At 37.8% G+C, this 17,697-nt stretch overlaps 1 protein-coding gene and 1 long non-coding RNA gene across 2 annotated transcripts; one reads left to right on the forward strand and one right to left on the reverse strand.

Moving 5' to 3' along the window:
• The first annotated feature begins 3,609 nt into the window (after positions 1-3,609).
• LOC143892828 (uncharacterized) lies at positions 3,610-15,068 on the forward strand. Its single transcript, XR_013255634.1, has 3 exons — positions 3,610-3,821; positions 13,743-13,835; positions 14,759-15,068. It is a non-coding gene; the product is annotated as an uncharacterized LOC143892828 (long non-coding RNA).
• Positions 13,144-13,839, reverse strand: LOC143892827 (V-type proton ATPase subunit d1-like). The gene is made up of 3 exons (XM_077397721.1): positions 13,721-13,839; positions 13,464-13,523; positions 13,144-13,362 (listed from the first exon to the last, which is right to left on the reverse strand). Exons 1-3 carry the CDS (start codon positions 13,777-13,779, stop codon positions 13,230-13,232), a joined length of 252 nt encoding a protein of 83 aa, XP_077253836.1. The 5' UTR covers positions 13,780-13,839; the 3' UTR covers positions 13,144-13,229.
• Positions 15,069-17,697: the final 2,629 nt, after the last annotated feature.

Here is a 17,697-nt window from a genome sequence, read left to right on the forward strand (position 1 = left end):
TTAACGTCTACTACTTTAACTTTGAGTCCAATAATCAGTTTTGGAATCACAAATGGTTCTCAAAATCCAAAACAGACAGATCTAAGAAATAGCATAAAAGTGACTTTTTTTTGTCATTTCCTGAAAGATGGCTGAAGGAAAACTCACTTTTACTATCCTTTCTAAAAGAAACTTAGTTGACCCCACTTTTGCCTTGATTGTGTGATCTGATCCATTGATCCAAACGACAACCATAAATCAACCATAAGTCTGGCTAAATACCGATGGGAACACCTTGATCAGATGACTTTAGGTCCTTGATCCATCAACCCCATTTCAGGGTTCAAACAAGAAAATCTAAAGTGTTGATACCTGTTGTCTTATATATTATGCATGGGATGTCTATTCAGCACGGGAAATTTCACTGATGTCTACAACATCAACTGTCTTAATTGCACATTTGTATCCCAAGTAGAACCCAAAAAATCGACCCTACTCATAATAACATTCCCCAACCATAATTAATGGCCTCTTTGAGCTAGTTTCTCGTTAATGAGTTCTCTAATAAGATAGTTTATTAAAAGAGGAAAATGATTGTGTAACACATTGGTCCTACATTTTTTTATCGTGATCCAAACCATTCATTTGCAAGGCCTTTATATAGATAGGGTGTGTACAAATAATCAGCTCCATAGGATCATCCTAACCCATCCAGAAGTGGAGGGCAAAATGGATAGACACTACCCTATCTGTGTGAAGACCTTTCAAATGAATGCTTTTAGGGCTTCTTTTCCTGTTTTCCAGCCACTTCTCACTGCCTCCTCGCTCATGCCCTCCCAATTCTCTCCCTCTAGCAGTCTCTCAACACTTGATATACATATTCCATGGAAAAACCTTTCATTGCTCCCAAACATGGCCGAAGCCTTAAAACCCAACACTTCGGCAAATGTTTTTTTTTTTTTTTTTTTTTGGAGCTACTTACACATTTGAGTTCTCTAATGAGTAGGGCTGCACTCGGGTCGGGTTTTTTTTCGGAAAACCCACGATTCCCAAGCCCGGCCCTACCCATGATAAATCTCGGGTCGGGTCGGGCCCCTTCAAACCCGGCTCGACCCGATATTCATGCGGGCTTTTGAATGCTCAACCCGGCTCGACCCAAAACCTATGAAACCTGAACCCAGCCCAGGCTATTTTCGGGTCGGGTCGGGTAAAACCCGGCTCGAGTTGCAGCCCTACTAATGAGCTATCATTCTCAAGAAACCCTAACTTTTGGGGTGTCTTTGTGTAGGCCATGCTCCTAAAAGGCATTGCACATGATTCATGGTCCCATCCCCGTAAATGATAGGGGATAGAGATGATGTCACGTAAGTCCATAAAAAAGTCACGCAATCTTTTCCTTTCGAGGTCAAGATTCAAGACCAGTGAGGCTACCATGCAAAGATGTCCCACCTCTCCCTTATCATCTATAGCCCCTTATCCAAAGGCATTTATCTATAAAAAAAAGGTCTTTTTTTGTACTAATTCTGCTTTTGTGTCTTTTTCTCATATGTTGCACTCCAAGACTAAGCTTAGACACTTTACAGCTTTGTTTTGATGTTGACGGAAAAAAAGACAATAGAGTGGTAAATCCAAGAGTTTACAAACCTGGATCGTAAAATCCATGTATCCAAACGCCCCCTTCAAGTTTCCACCGGCGGGACATGACTGATAAAACTACATTACAACGGGCTCATTGCATACTCAGCCTTCTTGGCCATGCTATGCATGGGTGTAATATAATGGGCCTAGGGTGTAAAATGGCCGGTGCCCACCTATGCAAGGATTTGGGTGGGGATCGTGGGCACACTTATGGGTGTAAAATGGTGGGCCTCACTGTGGGCACGGATATGGGTAGAGATGGTGGGCCCTACCATCTCTACTTTATATATTATGGATAAGGTTCTTATATGATGGATATGCATATTTTTTCAGGGAAAATACATCCAAATCATTTATCTTGTTAAGGCCATGCATGAAAATCAAGTCCCATCGAACGGTTCTAACCCACCAATTTGTAGATTGTTTCTTCCTTATTTTCGTATTGTCCATACAATGGCTACAAATTGAAGGGTTGGAAACGTCCAAGGGGAGTGATTTTTGATCCATGGCTTATCCATAGCGAATGGCTACAGATTGAAGGGTTGGAAACGTCTAATGGGAGTGATTTCTGATGCATGGGCTTATCGATAGCGAACCCTAATAGTTAGATGGTTTGGATCATTGACAAATGAGCTCTGCTGGTGCTTATGCGCATGTATCATACAAGAGCAAATGAATGTATTGGCGGATTAATTTTTTTGGCAATGCAAGGGCCTCTCTGGAAAGGAAAGTTAAAAAAAAAATAAAAAAAATCTACTCAATGTGCAAAGAAAGTGAACCATTCTCACGAAAACTGTTAGGGGTGGGGTAAGGGGGGATATCATCTATATCGAATCTATTTCAATATGGGATTTGCTAGGGTCCATCGCAAAATGCATTTCGTGGAACCTCTGTTGCATCAGAGGGCAGCCACCTCATGAATAATGACAAAATCTGTTGGAAAGTGAGCCATGCAACAGTCGTTCCGTGAAATGCCTTTTGCGATGGACCCTAGCAAATCCCTTTTAGTATTCCATGTTGTGGCTAATAGACTTAATCAGGCATTAATCACTTTCGTAGCATCCGCTAATTCATGACAAAAATAAAAGAAATAAAAGAGAAAAAGAGAAAATGTAAAAATTTACCCGTGCATGCAACCATTTCCTTTTATTAACTCGAACATACAATTTTTACAGAAACTTAGCTTGGCAGATGCATGTAACGACGTAATCCTATTACAATCCCCACAGGTTCTATTTTGTTCACTTGCGTTCCCGGGAAAGCAAATCCCTGGAAAACAGTCTCTTTTTTCCTTGATAAGACCTTGACACGACAGAATTCTGGTGTTCACTTGCTTTCCTGAGAAAGTAACAAGCATAGGTGGAAAATGTCAAATAATGACATGGAAATTGCCAAAAATGATGTGAAAATGTCTCTTTTCTCACAAGTGTGAGAAACCAAATCCCACTATTTTGGTCGGATTTGCTGTCCCGGAAAACCTAGTGAAAAAAGGTGGGCAAGCAGTTTTTCGGGAAACCTTTTCCTGCACAGTTCTTGTGCACGTGAACAGGCGCAGGAAACATTTTCCTACACAGTTTTCTTGGATTTCTTTTCCTAATGCCACGTTAGATTCCCGGAAACCTTTTCTTTTTTCTTTCCCGAAAAAACAAGTGAACAGAGCCACAAAGAAACTTCATTAAGAAAAGGGAAGACATAACATAACATTGATCCTCCTGACCCTCTTATCTGAATGGGTTGATCCTAACCCTCTGTAGATCGGAGGGTTAGGATCAACCTATGTATATAGTTTTTTGGGCCACGACCTATTTAAGTTGTGGCCCATCTAATGGACGGTTTGGATCATCCTATGGTGCGGGCCATACCGTACTTACTAATTGAAACTACACGGGCTTACACCTTATAGAAACTATAAAATCTCACCTGTATAGCAGCTGCGGGGTCCTTCAGTCCTCAACCACTTACCAAATTGTGTGTATGAGACCCCGCATGTGGCATATTCTAGTAGGACAACTTTACTAAAAGGGCGATGATACTGCTCGAGGATAAATTCACCCCCTCTAACGTTTTTCTTTGTCTTTAAAACTCAACGAATAACGTTAAGGGGCGATTTTATTATTTCCCAAACACTGACTGGACTTACTCGTGCGGCTCTGTATTTTCTTCCTTCCTTGAACGGCAGCGCATCATCTCTTTGAGAGTGAAAGGTGAGTTCCTTTTCTTCTTGTTTTAATGGTATTTATAATTTTAGATTCTGTGAAACCCTAACCCTATTTCCCTAACCACAGTTGAAAAAAAAAGAAAAGAAAAGCTGAAAAGGGTTGTTTGCAGATATTTATGTAGAATCTCTCTTGTTGTTAGTCTCTGTTAATCTGGTGTATATTAAATGATGTTATTCCTTCTTCTTTTCTTGCCCTGTTTGGATTGCATGATTTTTTTTTAATCACCTGCATAGCTAGGAGAGGATTTCTTTTCAGTATCTTTTGAATCTTCAATAGCTGCTATTTTGTAGGAGATTGCTTTTGAAATTGTTTTAGGGCCGTTTGGATGCGGAGAAGATTTTGATTTGGATTTCTCACATTTGCAGCCCTTTTGCATTGTAATTTGGATCGGATCAAATTCTTGGATTTCTAATTCAGCAGCTGACAGTCAAAAAATATCAGATTTCTAAATTTGCTTTGGAAATAAGAAATTGGAAATCCACAGATATGGCAGTTTCCTTCACCCTCTTTGCTTCTCAACCTCTCCCCTCCACTAGGAAGTACCCCCTTCTCCCCCCCCCCCCCCCCCCCCCCCCCCTCTCTCTCTCTCTCTCTCTCTCTCTCTCTCTCTCTCTCTCTCTACATGAGCTGTCGGATCTATTCAATTTGTATTCAAAACTCAATTCCAAATCCAAATCCAAATACAAAATGGGAGGTATCCAAACGGGCTAATTTGTAGGATTTAGTAGTTGCCGATTTGGGTTTTGGGAAAAAGAAAGAAACTGTTGGTGAAGAAAGAAAATTGAACTCTTCTGAAATTCTGAAAATTAATAAAGCTTCCTCCCCCCCTGAACGGCGTAAATTTCTTTGCTCACTGTTTCTCTTCTTCGTCTTGGTGTGACACACATGAAAAAGATAATTCAAGCCAACCTTATTCAATTTTTTATTAGAGGACCTTTAATTTATGATAATATCCCTCTAAATTAATCATAATCACATTATTTCCCTCTAAATCACGACATGAAAAAATTTCCTCCGTCAAAAATGTTTTTCTTTCAAAATTTTTCTTACATGAATGGATTGTTGCGAGCAGAAGCTACTACTCTCCTATAATGCTATGTTAACCCATTTGTGTTTTACCATCTCCTTTTTCTCTTTAGAGGATATATTTTTCCTTAAATCTGGTTGCGGCTATTCTTTAATATTTTTTATGACATAAAGAAATCATATTAAAAAATCCATTGTCTTTTTATGTTTGATGTTCTCTTGTGTTTCTTTTATTTCACCTAGTTGATCTTGTGCTCAGTATTTGGCTGATTTCAGTAGCTATAGTTCATTATGTGGATGGCATGTTCTCATGTGTTTCTTTTATTTCACCCAGTTGATCTTGTGCGCAGTATTTGGCTGATTTCACTAGTTATAGTTCATTTTGTGGATGCCAAAGTCATAAACCATTGTTTCTAGCCACGATGTTAGTTCCCTATCTATAAATTATAGTTTTAGCGGATAAAGTTTGCTTATTATTATAGTTCAAATATAAACAATATATAGTTTCTTATTATATAAAGAAAAGAAGGCCCTTTTCAATATTTTCACCCTTTTCAATAACATTTGGTCATCAACATTAAGAATTTTACCAATTGAAAACTTTAACGGCATGGTCAAATATCATATTTGGGACTAGGTGACGACTACACATCATTGCATAAGATGCTACCTGATAAGAGAAATTGTAAACCGTGGTCCATTGAAAAGTGATCGACCATAAAAAAAAGGAACACAAAAGAAAGCCCCTCTGTATGCCTGTGAGCCATGCTTGTAATAATGGAAACCCTCTCCCCTTTGGGCCCAACCAATTTAGGTCTTCTCAAAGAATGTATTCTCAAGCTTTGGTTAGATTTCCTTGAAATTCCATTAATATATATGGTAATGAGTCATGATCTCTGTATCAGTTTGTGTGTTCTGTGTTGTTTTTTCTTATCATTATTTTCGTAGTTGGTATTGTTGGTTGAAGATCTGTTCTTGGGATCTACTGAACATTTTTGTGATTTTATGTACGAATTCCGTTTTTGATTACTTGTCGAGTTCATTTTTTGGATTTGGGTTTTCAGATTTGATGCCAGCTGAGTAGTTCTGGATTGATATCTGCATTTTCATTTGGTATTTTCGTATTTTTGTAACTGCGAACTTCCAAATTGGTATTGTTTTTAGAATCTTCAAATGCCAATTTAATGATTTCAGTAACAGAGGACGTTGGTCTTAGAACTCTTTTTTTATCACAGATGCATGAAATAATTATAGCATTTAAATTACAGAGCTTTTCCTATTCTTCATTGCTGAAAATGCCGAATTTTAAGATTGCTTTGTAGTTGGATCTCCTTCCAATTTGGTTGAAATCAATTGGCGCTGGGTGACCATTATTTGGGAAAATGTTAGGGTTTCTATTTTGCACTTTCATCTTACAAAAAGATATTAATGCATTGCTCGTATGGTAATCCAATAGTTTCTATCTGCCACTGGGAATAATCTCAAGTGTTAAAGTCTTCAAGATCAGTTGTGTAATCACTGAGCTTGTCTTCAAATTTATTCGTCCATGTGATCGCGTAGTTGGTGAATGTGATTCTAATCACACCACTTGTGATTCTAATCACACAACATAACTGGAAATGTGTTGTCCTTAATCATGCGAACTCAGCATATGGTTTTCAGTTCTACTTAGGGATTCAGACACATAGACCTTTTGAATATCACATGCTTGGGTTTATAGAGAACTTGTTTTTTACTTCCTATTGCCACTCATACAATCATACACCCACACACCTGCTCTGATTCCTGCTGCTTCATGTTATCATGCTGTACCACTTGGGAATAGCTCTCTTTTCTACTTTTTTCCTCTAGGGATTTTGTGTGGGTTGGGTTTTGTTTTTTTCCTTTGGGTTTTTTGGGGGAGGGTGTGTGTGCGCGCAATCTCAGTTTCGATTAGGTCTAAACTCAAAATGCATTTCAATGCAAAGGGTAACTAAGACCCCTTCTCAAATGGATCAAACGATGTTACGCACAAGACAAGAGAGCCTAAAAACTTATGTACTTATGACATTCTCAATACTTCACAAGACCATCGAACACAGTCGGTTTCCAAGAAATAAATCTTAGACAAGTTTGCTCTCATCAGCTGTGCTACTCTGATGCAGTATCTAAGAAAAGACCCAAGATGATTTCTAAAAGGATTGAAGATATTTTTCATAATAGATGGTTTGATGAACTTTCACCTTCCTCATTCATCACAAGCATGCTATACAATACTTAAAGCTTAAACCCTGAATTGGTTAGGAACACAAGAGAGTACCTCAAAAAATCAAGAAGTATCAGGCTCTGAAATTATCAACCAAATAATATTGGAGTGTAAAAACTTAAATTACGGTACTTGGGTAAAAGGGAAAGACGATCCTATGACACTCAAAGATACCGGATATTCTAATGAGGAGTTTCACATTTTTATCTGATTTTATCATCCGCAAAACTCAAGTACGTTCACTTCTCCCAAAAGAATATGACCTACTACCATATGCGAACAATACCATGTCAAAATTAATTTATAGAAAATTCTCAAAAGAAAGACATAGAACACATTCTCATCTAGTATTTAAGTCAGTCAAAGAATGACTCCTTAAAAATAGAAACTCCAAGTTTCCTGAAACAGGGGAAGGCACATTCAGTGGTCAAGACCCTAGATATCCGCATACAACCCAATGCCAATGGTTAGACTTAAAGAGAATTCTATTCACACAAACGAGCTTTCTATAATGTCATTAATAGAATTTTGGTTCTCTTTAAGATCGGGTTACTTTCCAAAAAGGCAAACTGAGGTGCACATAACCTTAATGAAAAGCTCACCTAAAGAGCAAGCAGCCAAGACAAGCATTCCCAATGCTGAGTCTTAACAGGAAAGAACCTATTATCTAAGAAACTCAAAATCACGTTCATGTCCTCTATGCTACTTGATTGTCAAGAGACCAACACAAAACTCTAAAATGGACTGATAACTATACCCTTGACTTGACTCGGAATACAAAGATATCAAAACTTAAGATCAAACACAATCTCATTTGGACATGGTTCCAAATTAGGAATTCCAGACTTGATCCTAAGAATCAAGGCAAGTGATGATGTGTCAATCCTATGACACTTCTACATCACAGAGGCTACAATACTCACTTTCAATAGTGATAAACAAAGGTCCTTACTGGATGCTCGAAACACAATCCTTAGGATCAACTACCACTTTGAGATACTCCTCAAAGTCCTCAATGTCAAGTAGAAACTCTCGGTGTGTCATAGGGTTTGACTCAAGTAATCAAGGTAACATTTTCTTCTATACTCAAAATAGAGAAACATGAAACCTCTATAGTGGGTCATGGCCGATGTTGCTCTATGGTTAGATCCTAATAAATGCTATTTCAAAGCCATCAATACCAGAACACATTTACAAGGATAATGCAAGCTTTTTGTTTTGCCTATTAATTGGTTTTCCATCTTAAAAACCTACTCACGATAATTTCTTAAAAAGTATCAAAAGTGATATCAACAGGATGTCACATACCTTATCATAAAGTAGTTTTTCAATTAGTTACCATATATCTGAACCGAAAAAACACCCAACAGGAATGAGAAATCAAATTCAGAGTATACAGTAAATTAACAGAAAAGACTAGTTCCCAATTTACATGACATAGATAATTCCCCAGAAACTATCTTATGTGCAACTCATTGCACTCAAATGTATTACAGATGTGCAATTCTCATAAAGTGTATCTAATCAATTACAAAAATGATATGATACAATTCACACATGGACATAATTAAACGCCTATTCATATGCAATCAGTTTTTACTAGCTAGCACAAGATCCATACACATATATTATTTCCAAGGTCCTAACCACATGAGACCTTGATATAGCTGTAGAAAGTTAAATGGGGGCCAACTTTCTATACAAGCCAAAAAGAACTCTCAATCAATGATAATGTAAGATATGGGCAGCAAATTGTTATTACTTCTAAGCATTGGAAACTCCCACTATTCTCAAAGATATTAGTCAAGTAGATATTTCCAACATTTTTGTTTTATAATTGAATGAGCCCACTATAAGACTATAAGTTACAATACTAGCGAGCCACACTCCAACGGACCCACAAAATCCACTCAACCAGCAAAACCATTGCCCTTAACTTTTGGGTTCACAACCTTGTCATAATAACTACTAACAGTTGATCCATTCACACATGCATGGGTTCCAATGTAAAGGTAAAACATAAGTAATAGAATGCAATATTATAACAATAGAGGTATAGGGCCCACATAATGCTCAAATCCGAATGCTAATTAGTTCAATCCAATTACCAGAAAATTAAAATGGCTCTCAAAACCTTCAATTATCTCAAATTGAATAAGAACTAATCAATATTTAACATAATTTTTTTTAGCAGAAAAATCATATTAAATAATGCCTTTTATTATGATTGGGCCTACCATCGAATATGCTTAAAGTCCCTCCATTCTTACTATCATGGACAATATTCTCATGTCTTAAGGTTACCAATGGATCCCAATAATACATGTGGGACTGTCTCTGGAATCCCGCAAAAAAGGATTCCTTGTGGACATCGGAGACTCGTCCAAGCGGGAAAGTTGATTTCCTCCTGGCGGAGGAAGTGGATTGGAGGTGGAGCCTTGGTTGGCACAGCCCGTTGTCATGCTATCACTTTGTTGAGGGTTTGTGGTGTTCATCTTTTCAAATTTAGAAGAAGTTTTCCACTGTCCCACGGATGGTGCCAATCTGATGATGCCAAAATCCGGTTCCACAATCAATGGATGGTAGAGCTCCAGTCAATGGCTGTCTTGCGCTCACAGAAAACACGTTCTGGGTCCCGGAGTTGTGAATTCGGGAGACCATTCCGACGCTCAATTCAAAATCGGCACAACAGGAGAAATCCAAGTAATAAGAGAACTGGAGAATGATAAATCTTGCTAGGGATTCTGAGGGATGCATAGCTTTGAGCATGTTGTCTATATATAGGAGAGGAGTACACAATAGTTTAGGAGACTTGTATCACTAGGAGTCTTTCCTTATTGGGCAATTTCCTTGGGAGATGAATTCTATATTCATTCTAGACGATCACCAAGTTTCCCCGTGGAAATCGATTTCTATTCTAGTTGGGCGACCTTGTGTTCACTTTTATTTATTTCAAAGTCATTTGTAATTCAAAATTACAAATGGGTAAATGTCATGTACTTTTGTGGTTTATCTATTGTGGACCACTTTGTAGATATTAAAAATTGTTTGTGTATTTGATTGAACACTCATGAGACATGACATCTGTTGATCTCATCTCTCATTGACTGGATTGATCATCTATACAATTCAATCTAATTCATTGAGTAGCCTTTTTATTTGAATTTTAGGCAACATTCTAGTAGTTTGACAACTTTGCACCTAGATAGTTCTTTAAGTTTTTCATTAAATTAAATAATTTTTGTGTTAGATTAGTGACTAAATTAGTGGCTAAAATTCTCAATCAAATCAGTCCTTTAATTTATTTTATTTAAAATAAATAAATTAGTAGTTAAATTGATTGAATAGGTTTCCCTTAGATTAGTGAAGTTGTTTCTGTTAATTGGAAAATTGTTAGACTAGTAAATTGGCTTTAAATTAATCATCTAGATTAGATAATCAGTAGATAATTAGTAGTAATATTTGGATACTTGTTCACTTTGCCAAAGTTAAGAGGTTTAATACTTCTTCCCTAAGTTCGACCCGTTTCTGCACACGATCCGTGCACTTGCGGTATAATTTTATGCAAACAAGAAGCAATTAAAATATCAGGACAAAGCGGCAAGGCCATATCCAAGAAGCATTGAGTGGGAAAAGAAAAAAAGAAACACAAAAGAAAAGAAAAGAAAATACTATGCACAGAACAGACTCTTCTAACATATAAGATCAACACCACATTAGGCATCAAGCTACGTGCAATTGTGGTTATAATACGGGAATTGCAACATTAACATTATGGGTTAAATTACCATTAAAAAAACATTATGGGTTAAATTTTAACCCAGCTTATTAATCACAAATAAAAAACAATAGTCTGACTTCTCAAACAATGCAAATTATACCTACTTCAAAATGATAAATCGGTTTTCATGCTTGGAAGAGTTAACACTTGAATATTATGATATTTTTATTTAATAACAGCTAAAACACAACAGACATTTCAGAAAACACATTTCCGATTTCCATTTCAAGAAACATGATGGAACTTTTGATTCCATAGTCCTACTAAAAAAGAGCTTTCATTTTTATTTTTTTTCATTTTGAAACTATTTTGCTTTTGCAGTGGATGGAAAGGGATAGAATCCCTGGGAAATTATGTAGCAGATGGAAAATGAAAGTAGGAGGAAAACAAAGTTGATGGGAAAGTCAGAGAAAGTGAGGTGTTTGGTTGTCCTAGGGAAAAGAAATTGAGGTTGGGTGCCATTATCAATAGTGGGGGTGTTGTCATTATCAAAAGTAGAGGTGTTTAGGTGTCATTATCAAAAGGGATATTGACTCAACAAATAAAAGAGCATCCCCCGGGTATCTCAAATTAAACTTCGATGGCTCTAGCCTTGGCAATCCTCGCCCGGCGAGAATTGGTGGAGTCCTTAGAGACTTTGGGGGTAAGGTGATTTGGGCGTTCTCTGGTCCGATTGGGAGCGCAAATGCCAACGAGAATGAGGTTCGGGCTGCTCATCAGGGGATTTGAAGGTTGGATATAGAATCTTTGGATCGTGTCATTGTAGTGGGAGGCTCCCTTAATGCGATTCGATGTTTGAGAGGGACGTCAGCCCCCCCTCGAGGTTTTCGCAGTTCTTCGATGAATGACGAAATTCGTGACAAAGTCTATGGATCCTCAATTATTTTTTCGAACATTAGAAGATTAGCTAGTAGGATTGCAGACCGCCTGGCGAGGGAAGGAGTTGATAAGCAGGGCTGGAGTTATTTGATTTCTTGACTCCTTGAATTGGAGTGTTTAGTGTATTTTCTTTGTTGGTGTTTCACTGTATTTCTTCTTGTTGTCATTTCATGTATTGGGTTGACTGCCTTAGTCAGCCCCTTTGTTGGTTAATGAAATCTGGAACCATTCAAAAAAAAGGAAGGGAGAAAGGGTTTTAGGCAATAATGTAGCAAAAAATATGGTAGAAATGTAGTGGCAAAAATGCTGGAAGTGCAGGGATGTAATTGGCTGTAATTGGCTGGCAGTGGCAAAAATGCAGTAGCGATGGAGGAAAATGCTGCAACAAATCGAGTGGGATGCAGCGGAAGGGCAAAGGTGGAGAGAGAATGAGTATATGGACCGCCATGCACATGAACCTTTTTCCCATAGGTGGGGGTTTCCTACATCCAATCCCCTACCCCTTCCCATGTTTTTCCCCAATTATCTTGTGCCATAAGGCTTTCTTTTCCCCACCATACGTCCATAGCCACTTCCCTAATAGTACTTTATTCCTTAGTTTGAGGTTGCCAATTCTGAGCCCACCTTGTTTCATTGATTTGCACACCCTCTTCCACTTCACGAGGTGTTTGTTTTGTTTCCTTCCCATAGAAAAACACATAGGAGCTTCTCAATTCTCTACACAATCCCAAACGATAAGTATCTCTTTTTCCAAGTGCCTAACTTTCTCTCCATTTGGTCAATCACCGGATCCCAAAGAGAGTATCAGAATCCCCACAACTAATTGGAGTCCGCCATGAGTAGGCCCCAAATGAAATTAACTTTGATTAATGTTAGGAGTGGGTTTTCTTTTCCACATCCCATAAGGTTAGCAAGAATTTCCATTTCATCTTCCTCCACACAATTCCCACCACCACACTTATTCCAAGGTTGATTTTCAAGCCCGATACAACCTCAAACCACCTAAATACCCTCTTTAAGTTTTTGAGTTCCCTTCTTTGTTCAAGAAAATTAGAATATCATCCGTAAATTGATATTCTCAAATTCACAAACGGAGGCTAACCTCCTCTCATCTTAATCTTTTCAGGCACGTGATTTTTTCAAGAGTTCCACGGTGATATTGTAATCTCTCAGATTAAACAAATTTGTAATCTCTCAGTTTAAACAAAACAAAGGTTCACGCTTAAAATTTGTAAGACACTAGAGACAAATTTACCATTTCAAAATTTTAGTGGCCATAATTTTAATTTTGAAAGGTCGTGAATACACCCACAAAGTTAATCTTCAATTTCCTTCAATTCAAACATGACCAACCACAATTAACAGAATCTCACATAACTGCAGCAGCAATTAAAAAACATTTCCATCTAGTCCAGGTTAACATGTGATCACAGCTATCTACGGATGATTTCATCAAGCTCCTTTAAAATACTGCATATCTTAGAATTGTGATAAGAAATTGATATCTTTCAAAGGTCAAACTCCTAAATCTTCTATGGTAACTTGCCTGATCAATGTCCTCACACACAGCAAGTTCCTCATGGCCATAGGGATACCTGCAAATCACAAATACGCCATCTATCAGATAAGAAATTAGGAAACCAACTGAGCGACGTCTAGAGATAAACAAGCAAGAATGATCATATCAGAAACTTACAGTAAACCAAAATTAGAGTAAAGCTTCCGACGATCATCTCGTGTCAGTTCAGTGCCAATACTGCACAAAGCAAACCACATAAGATGTAAGATTACATTTTCCACAGAAGAACCCCTGCCCTTTTTGGTTGCATGGCTGAAAGTAACATCATCAGACCTATCTAATTTTAGTAGGTTAGAAGTTCACATAGCAGCATGGCATCCGCATGGCATCAATATTAAGCCACCATAGCAGCTTCATTTTCGAAAGTAACTCACCTGTTTATTGTAATATTGACAGCCCTTCTATCAGCTTCAAAGGCTAGGAGGTCAGACATGATTTCAGCTGTAGCTCCACCTAGTTTCTATTTGAAAAACAATGTCTTAGACCCAGGTAAATGCGTGTGTGTGTGTGTGTGTGTGTGTGTGTGAGAGAGAGAGAGAGAGAGAGAGAGAGAGAGAGTTTACTACCCATACCTTACAGAACTAATAAAAATCCTCAAGGTATGCCTTATAAAGGTGTTCCTCATAATTTCAATATTCATGTCATCCAAGTCCTACAGAAATTACGAAAAGAGTCCACATATAAAGAAAATCCCTTTCGTTCAGGGAAATTATCGAAAAAAGCTACACGTTTTTTACTTTCCCAATCTAATTTTAACTATATGTAAACTGAAGTTCCTTTAGGGGCTGTTCGGATATAGGGAGAATTTATATTGGAAATTATTTTCCATGGAAAAAGAGTTTTCCAGCATTTGGTTAATTCATTTTCCGAAGAATTTCTTTTTTCCAAATTTGAAAAGTTCCCCAGTTTTCTAGAAAAATTTGCAACACTCCTTGATATTGGAATTTGTTTTCCATGGAAAACTCTTCTCTCCATAAAATTTTCCTCTAGATCCAAACGACCCGTTAATGAGGCAAGCGACCATAGCGATTGTTGTGGAAGCTTATAGGCTTCGGCATCTTTTGTTTATAGTTGTAACTCTTATCGAATAAGAAAATAAATTTGAAAGTCAAGCAATCGAAATAATGAAGGCAATATAAGTAATGAGGACTAGCCCAAGTCAATACCTCAGACGTAATACATTCTGAGAAATATGGGGCCAATGGTGTGTCAACAAGCACCAATCTGTAAAGCTCACGCATATTCTGAGCAACTGCGAGGGTAGCAATACTGAGAAATAGAAAGTAGAGGGTAAACAGTCTTACCAACAGTTAAAGCATCAAAAACAGGACAGAAAGTAAGAGACAGTACCTGTCAAACATGCCCAAATGATGGCATTTCTCTAACAATTCCTGAACATCTCTCTTGTGCAGGGTACCAGTGACAATCAGGACAGCATTGTCAATCATGTGACCGTACCTGAAAGGCTGAAAGACCAAGAGTTAATTTGGGATTTTCAAAGTGTACAAAGGCGAAGAGATTATAAAGTTATGGAGCATTAATTATTAAAGCCTCATATGCATTTCAATTTTTCAGTATTCACAGTAGAGATCTTGAAGAGTTCGAGGGGGATTTGAATTTGTTTCCATGGTAGATGTTTGGAGGTTTTTTGTGAGATAATAATTGGTTTTCTTGAAGGGAAAAAACTAAACAATCCCTCTCAATCCCATTTCTCTTGCCAGTTTTCTTGTGTTTTTTGTGAGATAGTGACTGTTGTTGTGCTCAAGTTATAGTGTTGCTCATATTCACTTTTCTATCTCTTGCCACCATAAATGAGACCTACACAGGACTGAAACAGAGTCTAATGCATATTTGTGGTTGATTTCATTGAGAAGATTCCATTTCCATTAGGAGTCCAAATCGAATTTCTCTTTACATTAAGAAGCATTAGGCAGACACAAAAGAATGTCATCATTCAAAAAAAAAAAAAGAAGGTACAAAGGAATGTCCTCAATAAAAAGTTGATTCAACAAAGCTTGAAGCTTGGTAACATCCGAAGCTGGAGGTTGTCTCTAGATGAAATTTCGATTTTTTTTTTCTTTACACCCTAAGGAAATGAATTTTCTTCTTCTTCTCTTTTTTTGAATGAATGCCTCGTTTGCACAAGCAAACCCCTTTAAATATTACGATATTTTTTTCCCCAATGTAGGCTGAGGAGAGTAGGTTTCCATCAGTTGCGAGTTGGCTCACCGAATCAATCCATTTGGAAGGAATAATGGGTCTTATTCCACAATGTAATCTCATGGTGGGGTGTCTTGAGGGATGATCTCCTCAGATCATTTCCATGGAGGAAGGCGGTGGGTCTTAGTCCACAATCTAATGGTTTCTTGACGGATCATTGGTTAGGTGGATGAAGATATGCAGAGGGATACCATTAAAAAAAAAGATATACAGAGGGATGTATATATTATAGAGGTATGTTCTCCTCATCACTTGCAGAGAAATAACCCCACCCCCCTTTTAAGAAAAATTATAGCCATTATTTTCAAGCGGGTGGTAGAGTGTAGCAATTTCGGAGGTGTCCAAAGTGGGCAAAGTTAACTCTGTTAATAACCCTCTCCAATTTTCCGAAATCATGGCCATCTTCATTGAAAAAACTAAAGAGAAACCCAAATTTGTAAATTTCATATTTAACCCAATTAATGTCATATCCCTACCAATGTATGAATGCTAGTAAGCTCACAGTAAGCTTATAATTTCTGTCCGAAGTTTTGACTATTCGGCAACGGTTGGCACTCGTGCACAGTATAACCACTGAAGCACTAACCAATATTTTGACAAAATTCAATGACAATTAGACCGATATATAGTGCCCTTATTAAAAAAAAAAGGAAGAAGAAGAAGAAAGTGGCCAAGAACTAAATCTTAATCAGCTTAAACTGCAGAGAAAGAATAAATGGATAGAGAACGCATTCCACCCAGTCCAATCAATCAGAAAAATGCCATTGCTTCTGATAATTGGTATTCACTGATAAGATGCAAATTCAAGTCCAATTTCAACACGAATTAAAATCCACGAAAACATCATCAACTAAAAGGGTCTCAAAAAATGTGTAAAATGATGTTTTCAATCGCAACTGGTGGAAACTTGAATTAGCTAATTTGGAACCCTTCTAATCTCATATCCTTTGGCATATGAGGGATTTTGGATGGGAAATTATATTTTCGACCCTTTTTCTTCCTTGGGCCACCTGAGGTTGTCATGAATAAATGAATAATTGAATACAGTTGGAAGGGGCTGCCCATGGACAGGTGGGGGGCGAATATATCACATGCCTTTTGGGTAGATCATCTTGTGGGGTCCATGATGCATAGTTTGTAGAACTCACTGATTGGACAGTCCTAGCCCCCAATCAAGTAGGGCCCTAACCCCATCTGATCGAATGGTGAAGACTGTTTAATCGATGCCGAATTTTGACCGTATCTTAAATATCATTTTTTGGATCAAATATCAAGGGCGGAACCGCTATTACGTGTTTGTACGCCCACTCGTCATGTATAAAATCTCTCTCTCTCTCTCCCGGGTGAGTGAAGAGAGCATGAGATCGGTTTGAAATTATTGAATGCTATGAAGAGTAGGGAAGAGTAAAACAACTATTCTAAAGAGGGAATTTTTGTTCCTAGTTTTCCAGCCATCTCATAGACCCCGTCTCAAATTTCTCACTCCCTCTCGGCTCCTCTCACGTTGGGGACATATAATAGATAAATAGGATTTCCTTGAATTTTTTTTCCAAGAATTGTGGGAGTCAAGCGGGGGAATCAGTATCATATTCCGATTCCACCTGATTCCAACGTATGTATGGTTCAACAAATGGACATAATCAAGAGGGTGAAATTACCACTGCGCTAAATTTAAGGGAGAAAAATTCCAGAATCTATTTCTTGGTCCAAGAGATGGTATTCTGATTCTGCCCGTTGTAATAAAATTTTTATTGGAATTTTTTTTTTCACGTACTGTTGACTAGGGGTGGACATGGCTCGGCTCGGCTCGGTTCGGTTCGGTTTTGGGCTAAACCTAGAACCGAACCATGTATAATCGGTTCCCTGAAATTGGAACCAGAACCGAACCATATATGTGTGGAATCGAACCGAACCGATTATATATGGTTCTCGTTCGGTTCGGTTCCACACATATATGGTTCGGTTCAGTTCGGTTCTGGGTTTACCCAATTTTCACCAATGGCCCTGTTTATATATGAATTACAAGCACTAACAGTAACAGTAACATGCACAAATTTGGGCAATGCAAAACTTATATGAAATATGAAGAAGTACAAACAGGTGGGATAATCATGCACAAATTTTGGCAATG

The sequence above is a fragment of the Tasmannia lanceolata genome, unplaced genomic scaffold (assembly GCF_043159265.1).
Source record: "Tasmannia lanceolata isolate RefF3 unplaced genomic scaffold, GAP_Taslan_0.1 ptg000015l, whole genome shotgun sequence".
Classification (NCBI taxonomy): domain Eukaryota; kingdom Viridiplantae; phylum Streptophyta; class Magnoliopsida; order Canellales; family Winteraceae; genus Tasmannia; species Tasmannia lanceolata.